The 27,379-nt window shown below is 44.2% G+C and overlaps 1 protein-coding gene and 1 long non-coding RNA gene across 31 annotated transcripts in view; one reads left to right on the top strand and one right to left on the bottom strand.

Annotated features, from left to right (window-relative positions):
- Positions 1-12,284, top strand: part of KANK1 (KN motif and ankyrin repeat domains 1) — a 117,328-nt gene extending 105,044 nt beyond the window's left edge. For 24 of the 26 annotated variants that reach the window (XM_015280064.4, XM_025144645.3, XM_046905208.1 and 21 more), the window contains 7 exons: positions 1,456-1,665; positions 2,009-2,096; positions 4,766-4,985; positions 7,580-7,722; positions 8,292-8,492; positions 10,575-10,673; positions 11,301-12,284. In XM_015280064.4, coding sequence (XP_015135550.2) covers positions 1,456-1,665; positions 2,009-2,096; positions 4,766-4,985; positions 7,580-7,722; positions 8,292-8,492; positions 10,575-10,673; positions 11,301-11,363 — 1,024 coding nt within the window. In that variant the 3' untranslated portion in view covers positions 11,364-12,284. The remainder of the gene's footprint in view (positions 1-1,455; positions 1,666-2,008; positions 2,097-4,765; positions 4,986-7,579; positions 7,723-8,291; positions 8,493-10,574; positions 10,674-11,300) is intronic. The other 2 variants (XM_025144648.3, XM_040655377.2) reach the window with 1 other exon arrangement.
- On the bottom strand, positions 12,104-26,822 carry LOC121108542. 5 transcript variants are annotated; one of them, XR_005843088.2, is made up of 5 exons: positions 26,288-26,822; positions 23,655-26,182; positions 22,509-22,666; positions 21,042-21,200; positions 12,104-14,868 (listed from the first exon to the last, which is right to left on the bottom strand). It is a non-coding gene; the product is annotated as an uncharacterized LOC121108542 (long non-coding RNA). The 5 variants fall into 5 exon arrangements; XR_005843084.2 differs by having other exon boundaries at positions 23,655-23,805; positions 26,095-26,822; XR_005843087.2 differs by having other exon boundaries at positions 22,509-22,734; positions 23,655-23,805; positions 26,095-26,822.
- Between the last annotated feature and the right edge of the window lie 557 nt (positions 26,823-27,379).

Consider the following 27,379-nt stretch of genomic DNA (forward strand, 5'->3'; position numbering starts at 1 on the left):
GTTTTGCCTGTCCTTATGTCTGGAGGTGCATGCACTGAGTTTAATGGTAGGAGGACAGAACTGAACATTTCAGCTCATCTTAATCCTCCACGAACCCTTTGTGTGTATGTGTGTGTGTTATCTCAAGTGGAAGCTGCAAGTCAAAGTCTGGAGTGCCTGTACCTTAGGTCACTGCCAGATTTAGTGGGAAAATAAAGCAAACTCCAAGAGCCACGGGAATGCCTCTTGGTAAGTCAAACTTCAGTATGTCTTTGGCAGCTGACAAGTGCAGCACTGTGCTATTAAACAATGCAGGAAGGGATGGCTTTGCCTAAGAATTAACTTTTCTGGTCTGAGGCTAGATAAATAAAGTATCTTAATGAAAACAATAAGGAAATATTATTTCAGCTTTGCAGGATGTTGCTAAGGTCTTTGAAATGGTTTCACCAAGTTGTTTTTATATAGCTTTGTAATCTCTTTCCTCAAGTTTTCCTTATTAAAGTGCTTGGTGCTGTATATAGCCTAAATATTGCAATTACTTCATTTCATACATATTGGCTAAAAATATTGTTACTTCTAGTGGAGGAATGTTGTGACTCATTTATCACTGTTGTGCATTAGAAAAATAGCCTTAGTGCATGAATTCATCAGGTGTTAAAGTTGGTGAGTTAAGGCAGTTCTTTACAGTCAGCATTGTGATTATCCAAATAATTTATTTTTCACCTAAAGCATCAGCATGTTTTTGGTCTTCACAGAAAAAAAAAAAGTTAAAATTATGGCTGTTGTCTTTAGAAAGCTCCTCCCCTTCTACTTGCCTACCAAGGCAACAATATAACTTACTCTAAACGAGTAAATTCATCTATGAGGTAAGGCAAAGGTGACAGGGTGTAAAGACTTTCATTTTAAGAAACTTTTCCTTCTTCTATTACGTGTCATGCCCCTTGTAATCACAGTGACAGAATGAGGGGATCTCTGAAGAGATCTCGGTTGGCAGTAACAATTTACTAAGTAATCTCTCAGATTAAAACAAAAACAAACAAACAAAAAAAAAGAGTACTTTGGTATTGCTGTTTTCAGGTAAGAAAAAGCATGATGATAAGAATGGCTTCCTCATGCTTTCTCAGTATTGCCATAGCTAGCAGCAGAGGGTGTCACGCTGTGGGTTTCCGCTGTCCCACTGCAGTGGTGTTTAAAAAATGAGCTTTCGAATTGGGGTGGCTTATGTTGATTGTACTTCATGTGCATTCATACCTTCTTCTTAAGTGCTTTTTGCAGTGAGTGTCTGCTAGGATAAGCTTTGGGAAAGTTGTTGACTACCTGCTGTTTTTCAAAACATGAGACAGACAAACAAAACAGCCCCTCTAAGCTGCCTTAGTGTTTAATAAGGGATTAAGCGCCTTTGGTTTTCTGAAGGAAAGACAGGTGGGTACCAGACATTACTGAACACAGCTGAACCAGCATTTTGTCCTACCCCAGGTATGAAACTACATCCAGTGATGACTCCAGCTCTGAGGAGAGCTCCTCCTCGGACTCAGAGGAAGAATGTGAGGGCCATGCGTACCCCCATGACCATGTTACGGACGGGGAACACCCCGTGCTTGGTCCCCCAGAGACAAGTGCTGCAGGGACTGCGAAGGACGGGCCTCCCCTGGAATGCGAGGCTGAGGAGGTGGAGATCAGGGAGAGGTAGGGTGCGCCCTGCAAAGGGGTGATGGCAAAGAGGGGCACTGGGATGATGTAGGTGGCCTCGTGTATGTGAGAAGCCCATTCTTTTCAAGCTGGCTGCTTGGTGGAGCTGTGTGAGAAGTGGCAGCCTGTGGAGCCACATGGGCCTGAGCATGGTCCATGCAAGCTGGTAAGTGGAGCATCTCCCAGCCCTGGAAGGGGGGCTGCCAGAACAGCTCCTGCCTTGCAGCCAGCCCAGAAATTCACATTCCTCCGTAATTCTCAGAAAGGTAAATACTTCGATGTTGAAACGCTGAGAGGAGAATTTAAATATGTCATGTGTTATGCTGTGTTTCTCTCTCAGGTACGAACTAAGTGAAAAGATGCTTTCTGCTTGTCACCTGCTGAAAAACAACATAGATGACCCCAAGGCATTGACCAACAAAGATGTGGTAAGCAATACAGAGCAAAATTCTTGCCGTGCAGGAGCAGAGAAATTATAGGGAAGTTTAGCTTCCTTTTTTTGTATTGCTGGAACCACAGTGGCTAGGCAGAAGAGGATATCTTCTGTCCTGGAGGAGTCAGTAAATGCTTTTTCTATCAGGAGACATTTGTCTAGAGAATGTGCTTGTGCTTGATGCGCTGCAGTGTCATCATCGTAAAGCACACGTGTAAAAATAGTGATATGAAAGTGCAGTTCAACACATCCATGCATTCCTGTGTTATTTCTGTAGTGCTGTTGTATCCCTGCTGCGGATGGCATTCAGTCCTCAGACTGGGAGACGCACAGGATGAGGGGGCTGTTTCTGCCAATGACAGAAGCCCAGGGTCTGTTCTGAATGTAAACAAGCTGCCTCTAATTAAAGACAGAGATGCATACTTCCTTCTGTCTTTCCTGCTATGCTGGTAACTTTTGTGTAGTGTGCAGCAGGGACGATGTGGGATTTGTTGCTAATACTGTCTCAAGAAACAGAGTTGTGTTTGCTGCATAGGAGTTGCCTGTGCTATTTTCTGAGGATGATCTCAAAGCAAACAAACACTGGTCACTACTTACTGATATCAGACTGTGTTTCGCATCTGCTGCGGTGGTGCTGTGATGTAAAATGCAGGAATCCAGTGCCATTCTCTTCTATTATGGAGCTACTGCAGCTTCTCAGAGAACCTAATATTCTGTGTGTCTAATTCTGACGCTTATGAGTCAGGAACATTTTGAAAGGTGGGTTAATATAGATGTGAGGGGTAATTTCATCCTGCGTCAGTCCTTCAGGAATAGCTTAGGCATTCAGAGAACAAAAGCTGTTGGGCCCAGTTGGAGTTGAAATTGCCAAAATTGCATAATCAGGTGATAATCTCTGCCTTGAAAGTGTGATATGAATTTACACGTTACTTTTTTCTGCTTAAAGTATTTGCCAGCACAAGTGGTGCTTTGTAGCTGGAAGTGGCAGACTAATCAGCTCTTGTTCTCTGTCTGGCTGTTGATAAAGAAGTCTTGTCCAAAAAGGGCAAACTTTAGTACAGTTAGGGATCTGTATAAATTTCCCCAGCCTTTCCCAACACCCTCAACACTTGCAGCAGCTGTTTACGCTAGAAAGAGCTGAAGCCTGCTCCTATTGGGTTGTCATAGATCACTGGCATAAAAAATAGTCCCTTTCAGTTATGCATGTGATTACTGTGATTGCAGTATCACATGCATGTGATATTGTGACTGCAGAGAATAAATTCCAAGTGATATTTTGCACTACATCATTTATGAAATAAATAAATATTAAAAAAAAACAAAACCCAGAACCAAAAAAGCCCAAAAGTCATACTGTGTCACTTTGTGACCACTTTCATCTTTCAACTCATGTTATGTGTGTTCTTAATTCAAATGAGTTGGACCTTACAAGTTCTTACGAAGGAGTACTGATGCAGATGAAAGTAAAAGATTCTGCCTTCACCAGACATGAGCCCCCTCCAGGGCTGCTGGTACAGATACTCTCTCTTATCTCTAGAAGCTAGAGAAGCACGCTGAGTATCTTCTCTGCAGAATTGTTCTTAAACTTATTGGTCACCTTGCAACTGAGAGGTTGTGAGAAGAGAGGATGGAAATGGTGATCCTCTCATGAATTCCAGTTGTTGAAAAACAGGTTCAGAAAAAAAGAGCTGGCTGCAGCTGCAGAAGCCCCTGTGGCTGGGACTGCTGTAGCTAGGTGGTTCCCAGCAGGCAGCTGTCTGGCCTGTGGAGCTCCTAGGCCTTCATACCAGTGGGAAAATGTATGCTCAGTGTCTAACCTGCATCTCCAGTTGCAGCTTAAGTCCATTACTACTTCAGTTGCCCATCCTGGAGGTGAAAAACTGGTTCTTTTCTCATTACAGCTACCTTTTTCTCTGTGAAAATGTTACAGTGTTCCTTCCCTTGGTTGTTCTTTCAGCAAAGCAGCTCCAGTCCTTCCATCTCTTCTGTATGCCAGATTTCCTTGACTAATAATCATTTGTGTTGCATACCCTTGGAACCATTTTGAGTGAATATTTCTTGCTGTTTGGTCATCAGACAGGATAAGGTCGTCCAACAGTTGCATTCACTGTGTAAGGCAGAGAGAAGGGACTCCATTGCATGCTCTGCAAACTATTAACCTGTTTATTCATCACAAAACAGTGTTTGCCTGCTTCATGGCAGGTTCAGTCTATGATCACCTGCGGTGCCCAGCTCTTCTCTTGCAGATTTGCTGTTCAGCCAGTTCTCCTATACTTTGTGCATTTGATACTACATTTGATAGAATACGCAGGACTGCACTTTATTGGCTTTGCATGCTGTTGTTTTAATACATGCAGAATGTCTTTTCCCATCGCTCTTACTTCTGGTTTTGTTCTAGGGGCAACCCCATCCAAAAATGCAGTGCCTTTAGAGATCTGCCAGTTTTGAAAATACAGTGAAGGGAGAGGAGGTGAATTGGTTTATCTTGAAGAGAGGTTTGGTCAGAGGAAAAGCTTCAGTCCATGCATACTGTTTGTGAGCTGAATACTTTCTTCCCACGTTTGACTAAAAAAGGCCTAGTCTCCCACATCGCTGACTTGTGGTATGGCAAGTCCTTTAAATGGAATGCCCATATGTAAATTTTTCTGTCTTCCTTTTTGGCAGAGGTTTTGTTTAAATACCATCCAGCACGAGTGGTTTCGTGTCTCAAGTCAGAAGTCGGCTGTTCCTGAAATGGTTGGAGACTACATAACTGCTTTTGAAGAGATTTCTCCTGCTGTCCTCAGACATATTATCAATGTGGCGGATGGAAATGGGAACACAGCTCTGCATTACAGCGTCTCACATTCTAACTTTGAAATTGTAAAGCTTCTTTTGGATGCAAGTAGGTTGACTGTTGGCATATTTTTTTTATTATAGTTCTCATAGGTGGAAGTCTTGATGAGTGAGAGATCAAGTTCAGCCTTCCTCCAGCAGCAAAATATTTTACTATTAATAGTTGCATGGTGTCTTGCTTGGATATTATAGAATCCTTGTTTCTGCTGCTGGCTTTGGAAGTGGTGGCTCATGCGGGGTTAATAAAACACCTAAGTAAACACCCCTGTCTCTCAGACTGTAGTCAGCTTTAGCAGCATCAGCCTCCAGCATTTTTCTTTGGAAGCAGTGCAGCTGCTGCTCAGCCAAAAGTAGAGTGCTGGTGGGGAAAGATGCATTCAGATATAAACATCCGTGTTAAACACTCAAATCAGTTTGGCCTTATCTCACTAGAGCAGTACAGAGCTGTTTCTGGCCAACAGTGTGGCACGTCTTCACTGCTCTCCTGAAAAATGTAGTGGCAGTTTGCCATACAGAAGTATTTCCCTGTTAGATGAACAACGTGATGATGCCTCGTTTTGTTGTTTCTCATTGTTGATTCTTTCTCTCAGTCGCCATGCAACACACATAGTACCACACATGTGCTAAACCAGAAGGCAGTGAACAAGAGGTGTCACATATTGGAGCAGATCCCAAGCAGAATGTGATCTGTTTAAGCCTAATTTTGCTCCCTGACTGAAGTTTCTTTCTGAAAGCTAGCTATAAAACTTGTCATGGTTGTGCAGCTCAACTAGGCCTGCGGCATGGCCGGATTGAAATGCATTGCTTGTAAGCTGGAAATGTTCAGAGATCCAAAAGTGCAGCGTTGGATAAACGAGGACCTTAATGATACAGATCTCAGCTTTAATAGTCCATCTTGTCTGTCACAGAGGCAAAGACTTCCTCAGCTGTAAAGCAGACACCACTTTGAAATCCCTGGGTCAGTTTGAAAGGCTGCCACTTAGGAAGAGTGACTCACGGTAGGGGAATGCAGGGAATGTCAGGGGGACACTGAAGTACAGCAGCGCTACAGGGGAGGAAGAGGCTGCTCATCTGCTTCAAGGAGTCTGTTAAGGCATTTTGAGCATAGTCATATTTTGCTGAAAGTCAGGACTGCTGTGTTTTGTAGCAATTGTGTATCCCTATGCGAACACAAGTTCTTAACAGTAAAATACAACTGTGGCTGGTGCCAGGTGAGCAGGAACATGCTGCAGACATCATCACTTGGAAAATGATTTAAGATGTCTTTTCTTCAGGTTTCAGTCTTCACCTGTGTGATGTCTAAGTGGTGACCACATCTAGGTTTGCAGTCTGCACGTAGCACAGGCAGCTTCTCAGTCCAGGAGCACAGTGTCCATGCACTTGGTGAGAGGAGCAGTTGATACAGGAGGTTCCTGCATCACCAGGCAGCCCTCCCCAGAAAGGAAATTAGGAAAATACCCTTTCTGCTTTCATTAGCCTAGCCACATAGAATAGGAGCTGAAATGTGACCTCAGGAAATACATCTCTGCTGAAGTAGTTTAGTCAGGGAAGGAGAACATAAATTTCAACAATTATTAATTGCTCTTGAAGTAATATGTGTAGGAGAGTGCTATTTTCTGTGGTTTGAATGGCTTCCCAAGAGAGACTTCTGAGAGGAAGGTTGTGTTACCTGTTGCAAGGTAGGACAGGTGATGGTTGTGGAACATGGAAAAATGTATATTTTCTTAGACCTGCATATGAGTGCTTCTGCAGTGTTCTTTTCTCTCTCTTTTTTTAAAATATTCTCAACAATAAATCTGAAGAATTTCCTGAAACAGGTTTTCTTGTTGAAGTAGCTATGGTGCTATTTAGTCCTAGGTCTAGGTATATTGTTTATGTGAGTCTGAGTCCTTGCTTTCCAATACACCAAAAGCCCTGCTTTCTGGTAAACTAGTAAGACCTGCTGGATTTCTGCAAAACGCTAGGAACAGAGATTTGGAGGTTAGAAGTGACTGAAAAGAAGAACTATTTTTAGCTTCTAGCACTAGTCAGATGACCTGCTTGTATTTGTTCCCAGAGCACCATTTTTTTTTTCAGAGTCAAATACTCGGTGGAGCTGGAAACAGCCTTTAATTGTAAGGTCTTTTCAGCAGTCCCAGAACCTGTCAAAGTACACTTGCAGATCTTTAAAATAGCACCAGTTACTGGAAAAATGTTTGTACTGAGGAGAAGCAGCTTTCCCACTGACCATGTCACTGGACTGTTTTCACTTTGCAGTGGGCTTGCCCTTAGGAGAGGAGCTAAAAGACTGTACTGATTGTGTCCCTAGGATTTGGACCCATGACCCTGAAGGTCATGTCAGATTTCAGACCACTTGTTTTTATAAAAAAGCATAACTCTAAATGATGACATAAAATGTCTTTGTGTTCTCCTTTGTGTCACGCACATAGTATAAAAGGATCCTTTTCTTTCTCAGGCTCAAGAGCACCCCTGTTTATTTTTTCCTCTCCACTTTTCCTTGAATCACTTACATTATGAGAGCAATTGATGCCTTTTTTTTTTTTCTGTAGTAGGCTGCTCTACTAACAGTTTATTCAGCTCATTAGCACAATTGCTGCTTATTGGGTTCCTTCTTTCCAAAGAAATTATCTCATCCCTCTGCAGATGTCTGTAACGTAAACCATCAGAACAAGGCCGGCTATACCCCCATCATGCTCGCCGCTCTCGCAGCTGTGGAAGCTGAGAAGGACATGAGGATAGTGGAGGAACTGTTCAGCTGTGGGGATGTGAATGCAAAAGCCAGTCAGGTCAGCCAAACGCTTCACGAGACAGTGTTCCCACTCCTGTGATTTTATTCTTTTTTTTCTTTCATTCCACATTCCATTCCTTTCTCCACTGGTACAGCTTTTGGACTCATTCACTCTCACCCTTCAAGTATTCAGATGTTTGCTTTCCTTATATTTGTTGATTTTATTATTATTATTATTATTGCTATACAAAATGGAGCCATGGAATGACACTTGAGCATCAATTCTGTATGTCTTCCGTAAATATATAAAGAATTATATGAAAGAGCCATTATAGAATTTTGGGAGGCATTTCCAAATTCTGCAGCATTTAGTTCCTTCCAAGGAGCTCCACATGTCTGGAAATGAGTGTGGTGTTTTCATTAACTTATTAAATAACTATGCAAATGTTGGATATGTGTAAGATGTTCAAATAATGGCAAGCAGAGACCTGATAGTCCTGTACAAAGAAATGCTTCCCCTGCCCCCCCCCAAGAGAAAGCACAGTGCCAACAACAGCAACAAAAGATGTGCATGCTTTGCCACTGATTGTCTTTGCGGTGATTTGTTTTCTTCTCTTTTTTTCACAGGCTGGTCAGACTGCCCTGATGCTTGCTGTGAGTCATGGGCGAATAGATATGGTTAAAGCTTTGCTGGCCTGTGGTGCAGATGTCAATATCCAGGATGATGAGGGTTCTACAGCTTTGATGTGTGCTAGCGAACATGGACATGTTGAAATAGTCAAACTTTTGCTGGCTCAGCCTGGGTGTAATGGCACCCTGGAGGACAATGTGAGTTGCCTTTCCAGATGGTGCTTCATCAGATAGGTTCTCAACTCCAGAATGCTTTTCACATATAGTTTTTGGGCTCGCTCGGTAGAAAGTTGCTGAAATCTACTGACGGGAATCTCTTGACTCACAGCACCAAAGTACCAAATGCATGAATCCTGTTTTGTGATAGAAGCTGCTCTGATTGTTTGCCTCATTATTACCTTTGCTTTTCCAACTGACCTTCCCAGCAGCGTTTTTTGTGGGTGGCTGTAGGTACACAGTGACCAGATGAGAAACCATCTGCTAGGTTATGGTAAAATATCCCTCTCAGTTCCCTTCCTTGTTTCTCAGGAGTCTTCCGATTTTTCAAACAGGATTTTATCTGATGACTTAATGGCCATGTTGCTTTGTTTTTCTGTGTCATGGCAGGTAGTTCTCACAGGATATTCACTCTGTATGCACATCACTACTTCTGAGAGTACAGTTTGGCACTGTCACTCATTACACTACATTGTCCTGACAATAAGCAGATATGGGCTGTGGCCTCAGTGCCAAGTGGTATATTTCTTCTTTGGAGATGCCACTGCAGCTTACACTGTCAGCAGACAGAGAATTCGATGTGTAGAGTTCTCAAGGTTGAAAATGTTGGCTTAGTTGGTTTCTGTGTTCTTGTCAACATCGCCGCCTTTTGGGTACATTTCAATTCTTCTTGTTGCTTTCACCCTTCAGAACACTGAAATGGAGGTGGGATTTGAGAGGGTTTGGGTCATTACTGGTTGAAACTGCTGTAGAGAGGCAGAGGCATGACTTCTGTTGACTTAACTGCTGCATGAGCCTCTGCAGTGTAGTTGCAGTGTGCAATAGCTGCCTGAGGGGAAAATGTAGAAAGGGGTGTACTGTAAAACCCCTTTTAGGACAGTCTAGATTAATGTAGCCTGAATGCTATTAGCACTGTCAATCACTTTGATAACTAAAGCCTTTATGGGGATATGGGATCTAAATATTCCAGTAGGCAGCCTGATGCTGTTGCCTAAACACAGCTTGTCTGCCACTTACTAACTGCATAATGAGTTTTTGCTGAGAGATACTGAGATTTTTAGCATTCCCATAGCTATTCTGAATGTGACTGACCCTTCTCCAAACAGTGTGGTCGATAGTGAGCTGAGCTTTGTTTTACTTATGTGCACCACTCTTGTAATGGTTTACCACACCAGAATAAGCGAGCCTTGTTTTTCCTGGTGTGGGCTGTGGAGGTTTCGTCTTGAATTTGTTATGCATTATGTTCTGTCTCCCAAATCTGCACAGGACGGTTAGGTTTCTTTATAATTGCTCCCTGTAGTCTCAGAAGGAGACTTTCCACTTGGATGCTGTTTATCACGTCCAAGGCTGAAGAAATGGTTTATATCTTCCTTAAACTGGTGGTGACCTTTTCGATACCAGAGCTACAGCAGTGGCTGGAAATGGTGCTGCACTCAGAGAGCCTACATAAGAGACAGTCTTTATAAGAGCACTCACTCTGCTTTTAGCAGCTTCAAGGACTGTGGTTTCTGAAAGAAATAGTGCTTCCTGAGAAACTGAGGTGATTGTTTGACCACTAAAATTCATTGATTGGTTTTCAGATTGCCATCATTTAGAGCCATGCATTTGGAACTATGAATGCCAGTGTTCAAAGTGTTAATGGCAGTTAGAACATAACAGTGATTATCATAATACAAGTTACCGTGATACTTGATGAGCATTTATCCCTCTCTTCTCTTACACTCCTGATACTGTAGTTTCTCTCAGACCAATCTTCCAAAATCACAATTCTTTCAGAGTACTACACATAACGCTGTGATAATGGCATGCTCATTCCTGCTCAGCAATAGTCTCTTCTCATTGAGAGAAATTATGAGGCCTCTACCAATTGGATTGTCTCATAAAACAGCAGTGCAAAGGTTTGTTGTCACTTAATTATAATATGAGAAATTGAACAAGACTCTAAATTAACTCAGCTATCTGAGCAGTAGGATCTCCGCTTCTCTGTGAGCTCTGAGGCTTTTAAGAGACCAGTGAGAGGACACAAGAACAAATCATCTTATTTCTTCCCTTCATTTCTCTCAGGATGGCAGCACAGCACTTTCAATAGCCCTGGAAGCTGGACATAAAGACATAGCAGTTCTCCTTTATGCACACGTCAACTTTTCCAAAACCCAGTCACCGGTAAGTACGCAACCTACTGAATTTTTCAAATGCAGCTTCCATTTTAACTTGCTGTTCTGACCTTATTAGTAAAAGGTGAGCAAAAAGCAAAACCCACTTAATCTGTACAGCACATGAAATTTCAGGTTTATTCCTGGCAAAATTTTATGCTGGTAAGTGAAATGTATATTTTTAAACAGACTGATTCTGTTAGCCCGATTCCTGGCCAACTATACCGCCTTCTGCCTTGTTAGTAGCAGTGAAAGCAGCTCACCATCAGGGTTCACAAATCTGGCTAGCATGCAGAGGTGCTTTTGCATCGTTGTAATACTAATTTTTGACCTGGACATGAAAACAAAGCTGTTTCTGGAATTAGAATTGTCCTAGATGTTCTGTTGGATGCCCACTTGTTCTTAGAGGCCTGACTCACCTGATCACCTACAGCTAAACGTTTCACTGTCTAAACAACTTTCACTCTTGGTTAGTTGGTTGTATGATAGCTAGTGGTGTTCTTCAAAAATGGGGAGAGAAAGAAAAGATTAATTGTGCAGTTGAAGGGAAGCAATTGAACAGAGAGCTTTGTGAGTGCTGTGTTTGGCTGGCTAAAATATTTTCCTTGTGATTAATTGTTCTTTCCTTTTTTCTTAGGGCACTCCTAGACTTAGCAGAAAGACATCTCCCGGTCCTACCCACAGAGCTACATTTGAGTAGTGCTGCATGAATACCTGTAAAAATCGCAATGCCATCTTTAAGCTGCTAAATGTTACTGTTTTACTGAGACAGATACTGAATGTAATTGTCTTGTGCCTGAACTCACCAGCAAAGTGAAAGCAGAGACCTAGTGCTAAAGATAAAAAAAAAAAACCTTAAACTTGAAGCAAGCATATAGTTAGGTAGTACTCAGCTGAGAGCCTTAGCCAGAACTGTTCTTTTTGCTCACCTGCTCATCTTTCCATACACTGGCATTAATGCTGTTTTTCTCTTAGATTGTCTTTCCCTATGTTATGTACTGCCTGAGAGGTCTAAAGCTATCCTTGCGGGGGGGGTCCCAGTGGCTTGTTTTACATCATTCTAAAACATTTATATTTACTGTGCCTAAACCTTATCGCAGTAACTCTCATAAATTTCATTCCAACACAATTTTGATGTTTTTAATTATTTTGAAATTGAGAAGTTGCAGTTGCTTATATAATGAGCTCCATGAAGCTTGAGCTGGTGGGTGACTGGATTAGATGTTGGGGATAGATCCTCTCGTGAGTTCAGAAGTTCACTAAGTAACTTGTTGCTAATTGGGGATAATGTATAACTTTTATACGAAAGATAAAATTAACTCGCACAGTATTTTCAACATTTTATATTCCTTAGTAATTAAAAACTACATGAAGAATTACATGTCATGTTACCATATTTTTATTAACTGTGTCAGTGTATAAGCTCCATTCATGTTTATTGGAGAGTAAAATTACAAGTACCAGCTGTATATTCCCCGAGTGGAAATAAGTGTAGTTCTTCGTGCATATTTATGGAATGCTACTACCTTGTCACATTCACTTTAGTCATGTGTATTTAAATGTTTGAAGTGCCTTAGACTCTTGCCATATTTTCAGAATAAAATTTCATTATGCTGTTTTATTCCTCTCCTGTTTTTGCATGTGATTTGTCATCACCCAGAAATGCTGCAGATTATACATGCAGCAGCAAAACAGGATAGATTGGTAAATCAAGGCAGGGAGGACTGGACAGTTTCAACCCTTGGGGGCTGCTGATGCAGAGACCATCATGTGCCCATGTTGGCAGAGTGAAAAGCTTTGACTAAGACACCTGCCTTCACTAGTCTTGTGCCTGCTGTGAAGGCTGCACGGAGGGACCTGGCCTCTCTGCTGTCCAGGTGAGGCACTGTGGGAAGGCAGTAAAGAACAGTGCAAAGGTGATTTAACATAACTCTTTGTAAAGCAGTTACCAACTGAATTAAAAGCCTTTGGGCTTTATCTTCCAAGAGTATGTGTCTCAACATAGTAGTCCCAAAGAACCTCCCCCACTTCACGATCAGTCAGATTTGCTATTGCATCTTCTGTATGTTGTAGTTCTCTTGTCATTCCACTTAGCATCCAATTCTGTGTGGATTCTTACCTATCTGCTAGTTACAGATGTATGTTTCCAGTTGGCCAAATTGTTGTGAAATCAAGGTCTTCTCCGACACAAGACTGACAGCAAACAGCAGTTAAATAAGTAAATACATAAATAAATGAAACAGTAAAAAATGCTCTGTGCTTTGCCAGCTGCACTCAGTTGGAATGGTCAATGCCTGTTGTCATGTGTGAGGCACAGCTCAGCTTAGGCACATGTGCACCCATCAGTGGTGGCACAAAGCAGTACCCATTGTCAGCAGGGCTGGGGCTTCACACCAGCTGCCTCACGTCCATAATGCAGCAATGTCTCTGCCTGAGCATCAGGCACATGGAGTACATGACACCAGCATTGGGTGTCCTTACAAATTTCACGCTCATGTTGGCACTGAGGGAGCTTTTGGTTCAACAGAACTGGTGGAAGCTTGATCCCCTCCACAGCCCTCTCTTGTTAGAGCATGATAAAACGAGTGCTTTATCCCCTTGGATATGTCCATTTGTCCCCTTGGACATCACCATTTCCCCTGTCAAGTACACCAGGCATCGCTGGTAGAGAGGGAGGTGAATGAGAGTGAGCAATGAGGACAGACACTGCTGTCTGAGACCAGGTTGGGTCAGCAAGGCACAAGCTGTTGGTTTTAGAAGTGTTGCTCTGCCACCTCTTGCCACTATTTGGACAACTGGCTGGAGAGCACACCAGAGTCAAGATGGCTTGATCTTGTCCTTAGGATTTTAAGTGTCTAATGACAGAGACAGGCACACCAAACCTACCTTTGTGCATCTTTTTTATCTGAAGGAGGGTGGAAAATGAATGTGCCCCTCTCCTTTTTTTTTCTTTTTTCTTTTAGGAGAGTGTAGAGAATTGGTGTATTAGAAACAAATGTGTTGGGAGTACAGTTGTTCAACATGATAGTATTGCTGCCTGATGGCACTGGCTGGCAGAAGTGTCAGGAGCAATCTGACTCCTCCAACTGCATGCAAGACGAGGGCTACACAAATCAGAGTTACTGGGTTTATTTAGGTACCCCATCTAAAGGAATAGGGTTGGCCTGTAATTGGCCAACTAGAGCTTAAAAACCTTCACGGAAAGCTCTGGATTCTGCATTTCCATGCAAAGTCCAGTTTCTTCCCAAAGGCTCACTGTCCTGGACTAAAATGTAAAGCAGAGTGCTCCCAGTTTTACCTGTACGTTGTGCCATGTCTCCTCGGGAAAATTATGAAAAGTAACCATAACTTTGGGTGTTTTGGTGGATTCAAGTGAAAAGGACAGAGTAAGGGGAGTGCACGAACCTCAAGGAGAATCAGGTCGGGGTTAAGAAAGGGTTCTTCACCAGAGGATGATGGGCATGGAACAGGCTGCCCAGGGCAGTGTGCACAGCCCCAGGTGATGGGAGTTCATGGAGAACTTGGACACTGCTCTCAGATGCAGGGTTTGAAATTAGGATTGCCCTGTGTGGAGCCCAGAGTTGGACTTGATGATGCTTGTGGGTGCCTTCCAACTCAGGATATTCAGTGAGTCAGTGCATGTTATCTCTCATTGAACATCCCACTAGGGGAGATGTAGTATATTGAGAAGCATAACCAATTTGAAATAGGATTTTTTTATCTTTTAATATTATATAATAATTACTTCCTTTGCCATTTATTCTCTTTGATGGCCCTCTTGTCCCCAGGAGGTTGACACCTGAAGTAGCTGACGCTGTGAATCTCACTGTCTTCCCCAGGAAATAGTGGGGAGGTTCCCACAAACATTTGTATCCTCCTGTGCCCTGTGCCAGCCAAGTTGAATTCCACCTGCTATTGCTGGATAGTGTTTATCACAGGTGCTGGGATTAGGGGGTTTACCACGCATACCAGCTTTGAATTGAACTCCCCCCACACACCCTCCCAGGCATTTGTTTTCCAGTTGAGATGAGATGATGATTGACTCTCGGTATATCAAAGCGTGATATTGTCTTCACCTTTGAACTCCAAGCCTCAGTGAATACATAAAATCCCTGCCACTTTTTCAAGGCTGTAAAGGACTTTACTGTCTTTTTCCAGTAATGCTGTTACACATGAAGCGAAGCTCAGTGCTGCTTACGATCACCCTAAGAGATAAGAAGTGAGAGTTATTGGTTACCTGTTCCAATCTTTACATGATGGCAATAGATTTGAATGCATTTTTGCAAGGCACACTTCCAGAGTTATTATTTTGATGGAACTGGGAGAACTGAAGTTATTCTAGAAATAGACTTCTGTCTGCTCCTCCTGGTATCTCATGCTTTTGGCTGAGAAGCCGGACTGCTCTGAGGCCCGTTCAGCCTGGTGTGAGTAATACAAGCCTTGGCATCAGTCCCTGACACAGGCCTGGCTCAGTTTGTGGGGATGGAAGCAGCCCAAAGGCTACAGACATCTTTGTGCCTTTGAACAGCAGCAGCAGAACTGGCTGTGAGCAGCTCTCTGCTGGGCTCTGTCTGCATGCAGGCTTTATCCTTTCCTGCTTTTGTGTCTGCATCCAGACCCACTGACAGGAAGATTAACCACAAACCCTTCCCAGCGAAAAAGAGAAGTGTCCAAACTGCATCCCTGGGGTGCAGGTGAAGTGTGGGTGCTTGGTCTGCCCCTGAGCAGGGAGCATAGGCAGGAGGTTCAGGCAGCAGTGCCAGCAAACATGCAAGGAGGATTTGGAGCTAAGCATTCCGGGAGGTGATGATAATGAGATGAAAGGGACTCTGAGATTCAGATTTCTTTCTTACTCCAGCTGGGGATTGCAGAACTGTTTGACCTCACTCCTGAAGGCCTGGTGTAATGCAGAGTGAAGTCAATGAAAAGGTCCCTGCTGACTCCTGCTGAGTTTGGCAGCTGTGACTCTGCACGTCTGTGCTGAACCCAAGTGCCTGGTCAGAGTTCAGCTCCCAGTTGCTGTCCATTTCTACCAGTTGCTGCACAGTTCACTTGGATAGCATCACCCAGCAGATCAGTACCTTGCTGCTTCTCTATGAGTACTGCTGGGCAGGAACGTGCTTTCAATGGCTGCAGAATGGCGACTGTTTGGGAACCTCTGTAAAAGGTATTTTGCAGGAAACACTACAACTACTTTTTTGCAGAGATGACTGTAGTAACTTCTTAGAAGTGTGTGTGGAACAACACATCTGTTTCCTGCCAGGTTTTTAGGCAGTGGAGCAACGCACCAGATTCAGTGATGCTAGAAGTAGTACTGCCTTGCAAGCAATGTATGCATACACTGGTCAGTGCATCAGACAGTTTTGTTAGGAGTGATTAATGAATTCAATGCCTCAAGAGCTCTGCTGGAAGTGTTCTGTTTCCGCCATGATATGCACCTCCAGCTTTCCACATTATAAGAGAAAGATAAGCCTGTTTTCCACACACACCCACTCCATGCAGGTCCCTGGCAGACTCTCATGAATGAGATGTTCTTCAGGAAGAACGGGAGCTTCCAGACAGCACCTGTTGGCACCTCAGCAGGGGCAGCAGGGCACAAGGAAGCATGATGGACTTTATCATCCTGTGCCATTTTATCCACCTGCTCCTTCACCCTGTGCCACTGCCCAGGTGAGTGATATACCTTCCCTTGGCCAGTTCTCACTGGGCACCATTTCCATGCATGTTCTATTTGGTTAGCCAACACAGCCAGCACGAACAATGACAAACTGCCTTTTAAATAATTCTTGCTATATAAAACTGCCCTTCAGAGACCTCTGCAGTAGAGATCTGTAAATAAAGGCACCATTATACTCTTAAGCAGAGTATTATTAAACACCTTCAGACATGAAGAGCAGAAGTCAATCGCCATGTCTTTCAGACACAACTACAAGGCACCTGCTGCCTGTGGTGAACGAGCTGTGATGTGCCTGTGTTGCTGTTGGGCACTTCTGGGCCTGAGGAGCAACATTTCTCCAGTCCCAAGGTGCGTTGGACTTGCAGGGCAGCCACTCTCAGCCCTGTGGCACTGGGAAGATGTCAGTAGGCAGCGGATGGACCAGGAAATGGCTTCCCCACACAGCACTGTCATTCCTGCAAGTTTGCTGTGAGAATTTCCCAGTCTGACCACACGTTTCATTTGTGGTGGCTTAACCTGCAGCACGTGCTTTAGCAGTGGGAGGAGCAAGAAGCTCATTCATGTCTTCTGCAGTGGATGCAGATTTGGGAGGGGTGTGAGCAGAGCAGCTGCATGAAGAGGTTGTGAGAGATTAGAAACACAGGCTGATAAAAAACATGTGATTTGGAAATGAGAATTAGGAAAATCAGGCTGAAACAACTGAGGGAAAATAATGCAAGTTTGTGGGAGTGGGAGAAGGCTGGAAACCTGTAATGTGGGGAGAAACCTTGCCTGAGAGTGAGCTCAGGAAGAGCTGTTAGTGATGAGAGTAGAAATGGTCCGTGCGTGTTTCTGCACCTGGCCCTCAGCAAGATGTTCAAAAGGAGATTGATGTTGTGCTGAGAGGGGATTCCTATCTATGAGGGATGTAACACACCCCCAGAATGTGGCTGCTGAAATCTATGAGGGATGTAACATGTCCCCAGAATGTGGCTGCTGAAATCTATGAGGGATGTAACATGTCCCCAGAATGTGACTGCAGTACAGGTGACTTTCAAAGGGGCAGTAAAGCAAGAGATACGACTAAAGGTGAGGAAGTTCCTCGGGTTAGCTCTGTAAAAAGGAGGGTTTTTCTATTGAGATGGGTGAATTTTTAAAGCAGTGTGAGCTTGCCACCATCTCTTGCTGTTGTAAGATGATTGCACGTTCTGGCCTTCATGTGACAACTTGTGTCAAGAACTGCAGACTGAACAGACACATGAACATTCAGAGGTATGTCTGCATACCTCTAAACGTGCAGCCAGGAGAAGCACTGCTCTGAGGGGAGGACATCTGCAGATGGCAGCAGGCTGGGATCCTGGGAGCAGCCACCTCTGGCAGCAGCCACCAGACTGGGGGTGTGTACTTCTTAGTGCTGTGTTATGCTCTCATTTATTTTCCTTCTGCCCAGGCGTATTCTCCCAAGATCTGGGATTGAGAGCTGTGGCCTGTGTCCAAGCACTGCTTTTGGAAGCAGTTAAGAGAGCTGCAAAACAGCTGCTAGCAGAAATGTAAGTTCCACAGAGATAAAGGCACGCATAATACTGTGCCAAGCTGCAAAGCCTCTGCAGCTCTCCCATCAGCTCAGCATGGGAGAGGTTTGCAAGCCTGATGTTGCCTGCATGGAAATCTAAGGGTGGTGTTTTCTTGCTTTTGATGCACTGGCCTGCACAAGATTTGGAAGGCTATCTACAAGCCAAGTCCTAGGAACTGAAGCTTCCCTCACATTACATGATGACTTCCTTGAGGATACCAACAAAATCACTTGCCATGCAAGCTGGTAAAACAGACTTATTTCTGGTACCTGAAGTGTGACACATGCACAGACTTGTCCCCCACCATCACAAAGGACCTGTGCTTGGCCTTTGACAAGGACCCACACCACATCTTTAATTTGAAGAGAGAGAGATTTGAAGGATAGACTATTCAGTGGTTAAAGGATTGGTTGGATGGTCACAGCCAGAGTGTTGTAGTTAATGGCTTTATGTCCAGATGGAGATGGTCACATGTGGTGTCTCTCAGGGGTCAGTACTGGGATTGGATCTCTTCAGCATCTTTATCACTGACATAGACAGTAGGATTGAGTGTACCCTGAGCAAGTTTGCTGATGACACCACAATGAATGGTGCAGCTGACACAGTAGAAGAGAGGGATGCCATTCAGAGGAACATGGACTTGCTCAAAAAGTGGGCACATAAGAATCTAGTGAGGCTTAACAGGGCCAAGTGCAAGGTGTTGCACTTGGGTCGGAGCAGTCCCAGATATGTGTACAGACTGGGAGATGAACTCACTGAGAGCAGCCCTGCAGAGGAGAACCTGGGAGTTCTGGTGGAGGAAAAACACGAGTCAGCAGTGTTTGCGTGCAGCCCAAAAGGCCAGTAGTATCCTGGGCTGCATCAGGAGAAGGACGGCCAGCAGGGAGGGGAGGGGATTGTTCCTCACTGCTCTGCCCTCATGAGACCCCATCTGGAGAACTGCATCCAAGTCTGGGGACCCCAGCACAGGAAGAATGGGGGGCTGATGGAGAGGGTCCAGAGAGGGCCACAAAGATGATCAGAGGGCTGGAGCACCTCTCCTATGAAGCAGGGTTGAGAGACCTGGGCTTGCTTAGCTTGGAGAAAAAAAGGGTTTAGATACACCTCAGTGCAACCTTCCAGTACTTGAGGGGAGCTTATAAACATGATGGAGACCAACTCTTTTTTGGTCTGATAGTGACAGGACAAGGAGGAATAGCTTTAAACTAAATGAGGGGAAATTAGATGTTTGTTTGGTTAAGATTTGGCAGAAATTCTTTAATCAGAGGGCCGTGAGGCACTGGCAGTGCTGCCAGAAAAGCTATGGGTGACCCATCCCTGGAGGTGCTCAAGGTGAGGTTGGATGGGCTCCTGAGCAGCCTGTTCTGGTGGCATGTTCCTGCCCACAGCAGGAGAGTTGGAACTGGGTGATCTTTAAAGTCCCTTACAACCTAAGCTATTCTATGATCCCTGACCAGCAGCCAGATCAAAAGAGTCAGTGCTGTAATTTATAGAAGCAGATGAAAAGGGCTGAAGCCTTCTTCCAAGCAAATGAAAGTTTGTCTATAATGCTCTTGAAGAAGTCTGAAAGAAAAAGTTCTTCAAAGATGGGTACAAAACAGGAAAACAAACAGGCTGCATATCTCGGGACTGCCCAGGAATTCTGTAGTTCACTGCTGGTAAGCATTACTGAGGGGCATAAGGACCAGGAGGATTAAACATGCTGCTCCAGAACTGAACAAACTGAGCTCAGGAACTAGATATCCTGAAATGTTTTACTCTGAATGTAACACAGACTGCAGACTTACAAAGAAAACATGCAACTCACTCCCATCTCTGGCTCCTGTACTACTTTCCAGCACTGCTGATTGCGAAGCTAGCAAACTAATGAATCTCTCACCATGGTGCATCTGTCCTTCCCACTGCTCTGTAGCAACACTGCCAAGAGTGTGAGAGCTGCTCCTCCAGCTCTCGCCAGGAGGAGGCTGTGCAACCCAGCTTTTGGGCTCCTAACTGCAGTGCTGGACCACACTGTCTGCTCCTATCACCATCACTTGCACTCATTCACCTGTGAGCTACGACTACCTGTGCAGCCTCCTCTCACTTCTCTGGTACAAGTTATTTCCACTGTCTTTCATCAGTGTTCATTGAATTGGTAAAGTGGTGCCCTTTAGAACTTAATAATGACAATAGCAATCATTTTAGGGATCTTCCCTGAATAGGAAGTCAAGGTAAATGCAAGGTATTTTTTGATACATCATTGCCAGACTCTACAACATCCATCTTAACAAATGGGAAAGTCAAGATCTGAGCAGGCAAGTATTTTAAAAGAAAAAAAAAGGAGGGTAATTTTCATTTTGTTTCTAATGGTCTTTTTTGTTTGCTTTCAATGATAGAAGCAGTCTCACTGGAGCACATAAGGGTCGATCACTGGAGTTGGTTACAGTCTGTATTCTTAACCCAGCAAAGCAAAACTTCACAAGGCAATGGGCTGTTGATTAAGGAACGTCCAGGCAGCTGGGCTATGCACAAATAGAATGCAAGGAATCCCAAGGACAGCAGGGTATGTATTGTTAATGGATGCTCGGGCAATTTTAGATCTGTGGCCTACCCATCTTCAGGTACCCTGAGCTCACTGAAATGGCTTTTTAGTATCAGACAGGCAATCTCCATGCCTTCATTTCTCAAAAACACGCATCTTAAAGCACTGTGCAGCAAAAGTGCTCTTTGTTCTCAACCTTACTATGGGTTATCTGGTACAATTTTAGATTTCTACTGTATTTAAATGGGTCTTATTTAGGCAACATGAGTACTTGTGTGAACTTGGCCAACGTCACAGAGCTGGCCTTCAAATGCTTCTTTTCCAGCATCTGCAGGAGGTTGTTCGCAAAGGGATGGCAGAGAATTAGAATGTTGGCCTAATGAGTTTCCACACAGTGTTCCCATCACCTGACAAGGCAGCTCCATGTCTAGACAAAGCCAACCTAATTAAAATTAATAGCCTGGCAGTTGAAATTGTTTGTAACAATTGTGTCAGCTTCCTTAGCACCTTCTAGCCAATAGAACTGGAGAAACTCAATTACTCCTAATTAGCCAACGTGCATACAAGATGTGCAGAGACCACCAACCCTGACACACTGACTGATGTACAGTGGTAGGAAAGCGTTACCTGAGGAAGCCAACTGAGTGCTGTGATCTTCATCCTGATAGCACCCTGCAAGGCTGTCCATGACAGATGGGCCCACATCTCCAGCATCTCCACTCCAGGGACCAAGGATGAGGACACCAGGGCTCTCTGTCAGCGTTTGGGTCCTACCTCCAAACCTCCCTGTAAAAATAAATGCACAGAAGGCTGCTGTCACCATTCATTTGCTTCTATCAAACACAGAAATTATGAGAAATGCAAACAATCAGGCAGCCAGTACGTTAAGCACAGCAAAACCTGCATCTTCGGTCACCTAGGAAAAACAGCTCAGAAACCTGGAACTCCATCATCCAGTTTTGGGTTATTTAAGATAAAGAATGTAAAATCAGGACTTGCACAATTAAAAAAAGAAAGCAGAAAATAAAAGAAATGCTTTATAATTTGAAATGATCTATTTGTTCCTTTAAATACTAATGGACTTGCTCAGTGAAGTGGGAATTTAACAGTATCCGATAAAAGACTGAAGACTATAAATAAAAAAGTAGCAATTAATTGTCCTGGCGATTTTAAGAGGCTGGAGCTTAGTTTGTCACACTCTGGCAGTCTATCAAACTCGGCTCCATTACAGATGTCTTAGAGCTGAATTGATGACGATACTCAAATCTAAGGGCATTCCCTGCACCAGTCCTACCCTGATGAAGGAGCTCAAACATATAGATGGCTTATGTGATTCTATCACTCTTACAGTGTGAATTACAAATGTTAGAAGTGTCAGCTTAATGAGTCATGCAAGAGTCTTCAATGTTCTAAGTCACTGGATCCAATTAATTTTTAAGTGCGCTGAAAATGAGCAATGAAGACTGAGGAGCAGTCCCATGCTTTCCCCACACTCACTTTTTTACCATTATTTTAAAAGTTGCACCTAATAATGCTTCCAAATAGCCAGTTTAACCATTTAATAATTTAATTTAATAATTTAGCCATTTAGTATTTTGCTATTTGGATTGAACGACTGAAATTCCCGAGCAGCTGACAGTATATCCTCTTCAGTCCTTAAGTTGGCAATGAAATGATCCTGACTTGCATGAAGAAAACTGGAAAGTTTTGGTAAATTTTTCTTTATCTGTCACTAGAAAAAGTAGATGAGACATGATGAGGTATAGTAAGAGTGTTGTTGATTTTATTTGCTTCATTGTTCTTGAAAACTCCCTTGTTTTTGTACAGTATGTGGCATGATGTAACGGAGTGAATTTTGTTTCTGGTGAGTTGTGCTTTCATTCAGTACTGTGGGCCCACGCTGCTGGCCAGTATCGTAAGAGTGAAGGGGAAGGGCCTTCTGTTGTTGCAGACAGGCTTTTCTGGTCTTTATGTAAGTAGCTCTTACTAAAACCCTGAGGTTTTGAACATTAAACTCTAGTTTCTATCAAATGCATATCTTGCTAGCAAATATGCTTTTGCTCAGACAAGTGCCTTCTGGTGGCTGCAGCTCACCTGAAGTTGCTGACGTGGAGATCTCCTTCCACGCTGCCAGAACGTCAGGCAAGCAGAGTGCCAATGAAACCCTCACTCAGTGGTCGTGTTTCTTACAGCAGCAGGCCTGTGCTCTCCTCTGCGAAGGGTCCCTTGGGCACATGTCACACCTGGTCCTCCTGAGGGAAGGGAACGTGAGCTGATTGCTGAGCTCTACAAGCAGAGCAGGGAGCAGCAGTCTTCCTGACTAATAGAATGAGACATCCAGAGGTTAAAAAGAAAGCAAATATCTGAGTGGCTGCAGTGCCATAAGCTGCTTCACGTGTTCACTCAGTGAGCGAAAGCCTGAGACCAGGACAGCAGAGAGATGGGATTCTGAAGAGAAGGCCAGCAGCACACTGGGGTTACAGGCACATGAAGGCCCCATGCCCTATAAACATAAATGCAACATCTGACCTTCATTAGTCATGGAAAAACCTGATCACTAGGTGCACAAATGGGCAACTGAGAAGTGCTGCAGGTACACTGAAGCACTTTTTGGAGCACGGAGGAATGAAGCTCTCAGAAGCTTATGTCTGAATGAAAGACTCAGTTTGCCTGAATGGACTTTTAGCAAAAACGATTTGTGGACTGTCAGATTCCAGTGATGCTGAGTGATGCTGCTGGTGCTAAACCTATGTCACAGTATAATAGAGAAGTGTCTGAGCTGACAATGCTGGAGCTGATTTTAAACCCTTTCAAACACGGGGCATTTCAGTGCCAGGTTTGGGTTCGGATCTGCCTGTTCTGAGAAGAAATCCTCACCTCCAGGTTGTGGTGCAACCTGTACTAGAGTCATAACCCCTATGAAAGCACAAATGAAGACACAAAAAATATATATACTTCCAGAAAGTATCAAGAAAATTCTGTGCTTGCAATACAAAACGTTGCTTTCAGGGTTGTTTTAAGAGCCAGCAGACAAAACTTCAGGTTTAAAATAAGAAATGAATGGAAGAAGTAAAACTGCAAAAAAAATAAAATAAAATAAAACAAACAACCATGGCTTCTTTATGCCACCTACTGGATTTTTCCTGAACTATCTCTGGGATACTGAGTACAGTATGTACAGTACACTTCATTTCAGTTGTCACAGTCCTCCTGGGGTCCATCCCTACAGCAGATGCTTACCTTTATGGGGACCTACAGACACAGGAATATTGCTTGCATAAATGACATGTGTGGGTTGTCACAGCTCGAGCACTGGAGATGGAGCAGCTGCACACTCCTTGTTCTGCTGACTGATGGCTGCATGGCAGCTGGGACATCCACAGTCCTGCAGCTGTAGATGAAAGGTGGGAGTCAGCATCAGGAACCAGCCAGCAAGGTGTCTCACAGTCACTGCCAGCACTTCAAGGGATGTGCTGGCACATTTCTCTCCTTCACCTGGCTCTCTCTGGCTATTTCCTGGTATTTTGTTCTCTGTGTCTGGAAAGTTTATGGACACTTCTGCCATTTACCACTCCGGCTGCTGAGTCTCTATTGGGAGATCTCAACTACCCCTGTGGTTTGATCTGTAAAATGACCCAGGGGAGTCAAAAAGATCTGCTGCAAAGAAAAGGGCAAAAACCCACTGGTTTGACCCAGTGCCCGCAAACAAACACATACATATGTGTGATGGTTGCACTGAAAGTAATGACTCCTATTTATTTGCATGGAAACTACAATAGATACAAAGAGCACAATAACACTATTGGGTATAGCAAATTCTCAGCTACAAAACAGTATTTTTCAACACAGTCAAAACCACTGCCTGATTCGCATAGATGAGGTGATCAAAATACTCCTCATTCTGTGGTAGGACAGCTTTGTATGGCCAACTGGAACAGGGCTCGTCTTTCACGGCACTGTCACAGCACTGTCAGCATGCTGAAATGCATTACGCACCACCTCACTCTGCTCACATTTGCTGCTTGGTCTCCAGAAATGTTCAGAAAGCATCAGTGAATGTCAGTGGGTGCCATTTTTTCCACATGGAGGAATTCAGCTGCACCCCTTTGCTTCATCCACGTTTCTACATCAGATGCCATTGTCTCAGATGGCCCCTCTGCTGCCATTTGTCTCATGGCAACAAAAAGTAACAGGATATTGGTGGGAAGGTTCAGCCTCTACTGCCATAGCACCAACATCTGCCTCTGATGTCATGGGTCAACATCTTAAAGTAGGAGGCATTACTTTTGGAGCAGCAAAAAGTTAAAGAGGATACATAGAAAAGTTAAAGAGGATCAGATCCAGCAGAGACCCAGGCTGTACGTAATCTTGGGATACAGAGAGAAACGTGAGGGTTTGAAGTCCCATGAAGAGAGGTCTAGGTGCCTGGAACAGAAGATGATGCTGTACTGTCCCCGGCTGCGTCCAGCCATTGCTCACTGCTGCAGAGCAATGTTATGGGGGCTGTGGGTACACAAATAAATGACCACATCACTGTGGCACAAAGGCTGGGGTCCAAAGGAGGAACCGGGAGGAAAGGGGAGAACTATACTCCTTTGTGGCCATGGACCGATGCATTCTTTTTTCCAGCTACTTTAAATAAGAAATGATTAATTTGCTTTGCTCAGTACAGAATTCCAGAGTATGAATCACAGAAAATCATTTATTTTTCAGAACAGTGTTAGAAAGAAGCGCTCTTGGTTTAGCCACAGAACATATAGAAGCAATATAATCTCCTCCCAGTTTCCTGGCCATACAGAGAAACCTTTTTGGAATCGTTTTAGTGGGGAGACAAGCCCTGAATGCACTCAGCGTGCTGACACTGGTGAAACCAGTGATCTCTTTTCTGCAAGCAACACTGCCAGAATTAGGACCATTTTCATTTGTGTCTTCTCTACTGAGCTGCTCAGGCATGCCAAATGAAATGGTGGAGGCATAGCTGCTCCTGGAGTCAATGGCTCTGTTATCAAATCTGACTTTTTTTAGGTGCAAAGAATCATCGAAAGACTTGAAACAGCAGCAGACAGATCACTGCAAACAGATGGCATTTTGTACTTGAGAGGCTTGTGCAAAAGCATCAAAGGACAGTACAAAGGTTCTTCTTACAATTTTTCATCATAAACAATTCTTAAAGGTCCTTATTTCCAAAGGTGTCAGCAAACAGCAGTGATGCTAAGTCACTGACATCACTGCTAGCATCAAATCAGAAGCACCCAGATGCACTGAACAAGTGAACCTGATTTCCTGAAGGCTTGCAGTGAGACTGCTCAGGTCTGTATTAGAGCTGTTGGCAGTGACAACCATCTCTCCTTCCCACATGAATCCATGGACAGCCAGCCCTGTGATGCGTTGACATCCTCACCAAACGCTCGTGAAAAAAAAAAAAAGCCAGAGACAAACAACATTGCAAGCTAAAACCATCCTCAAAGCGTGGCACGAGCAAACTAAAACAAAGGGATGCATAGCTGGAGGCTTGGCTGTGCCCTTGTGCTCAGCAGGCACCTCGCTATCTCGGTGGCATTCACCCAGAAAACTAAATACTGGGGCTAGAACTAATCAATACTGAACTCCTCACCAATAACATCGTGGATAACAAGGATCTGTGTCGTTGTCCTGGAAAGCAGGACTATGAAATACTTACATGAAAGACGGGTGAATTTGTGCTGTTGTGAGAACTGTTGCATCACTTGCATCTTGTGAGTCATTTTTTCAGCTGTCTCGCTTAGTTCCTAAGTGAAAAAAAAAAAACAAAACAAAACCCAAAAAACCACTGGTGTGCAGTTAGTAACTGCTATTAACTGCTATTACTGCCTGTCTTTGCCCATTCCACATACCACGTTTCTTCTCTCCTTTTTTTTCACTCCTTCCAGTTTTCCTCTTCCTCCTCCCGTCATTTCTGCTGACCTCTCTCTTCTTTTCCTACCTTTTCACACTTCGATTTTTTTTTTTTAATTGTTGTTTTGTTTGCTTTGCTTCCTTTTTCCGACGATTTAGCCTCCCTTCCATCTCCTTTTCCATTCAGGACGATTTGCATCTGAGCGGCCGCACAGCACCTGCCGGGGCTTACCCACTCACAGAACAACTTCACAACCCGGAGATTCCCTTTCAGGGCTGACTTGCAGCCAACAGCTTCGGAACCCGATCAGTGCCCCCCTACAGGATAGCAAACGGCCTCGTTCAGGGACGGATTTCACTTTCAGTCTAGGAAGCTAAGGACGCCCGCCCGCATCGTTCACCTGCTTAAAACGTTATCAGTGCGATACACCGCTCACAGCGCAGCGCAGCGGTGCGACTGCCGTTCATTTTCTGCTCCTGCAGGGAAACGCGCGGTCACCGCCTGCAGGAGCTGCGGTCGCAGCACCGCGCCGCGGGGCGAGGCTGGGCTCAGCCGGGGCACATCAGCGTGAGGAGGGCAACGCCACGCTCATCTCCTATCGCTGTGCCATCAAGTAAACGCTGCGATCTGTTTAGCGGACGGTACTGCAAAGCACCTCTCCCCGGAGGGGCCGGTGTGGTGGTGACTGGCGGTCTGCGGGCTCAGCCCGTGCAGGGCTGGCGGGAGAGGGCTGCTGTGAGGGGAGGGGGAAGCTCTCCTTGGCTTCTTCCAGCAGAAATAAATTTCTACCTACTGTAACTTATTACCATCCGATATGCTGAGTCATGAAGTTGGGTTATAGAAATCTTTATGCAATCTTTATAAATCAGCCCCGCGTAATCTCAGGCGCTTTCTGCTTCATCTCTGTCGAGTCACTCCTGTGACAGTTGTCATTCATCTTAGATGGAGATGTAATTTAATAGTTTCATTTCACCGTGAAGATAGCGTCATCTGAAGTTGAGCCCGGAAAGATTTAAAGGTGTAACAGAGGAAATATTAATACTGTAAATAATATCTGTAGAGCCGCTTGGGGCTGTAAATCACGCCGCGC

This window comes from Gallus gallus, chromosome Z (genome assembly GCF_016699485.2).
Source record: "Gallus gallus isolate bGalGal1 chromosome Z, bGalGal1.mat.broiler.GRCg7b, whole genome shotgun sequence".
Taxonomy (NCBI): domain Eukaryota; kingdom Metazoa; phylum Chordata; class Aves; order Galliformes; family Phasianidae; genus Gallus; species Gallus gallus.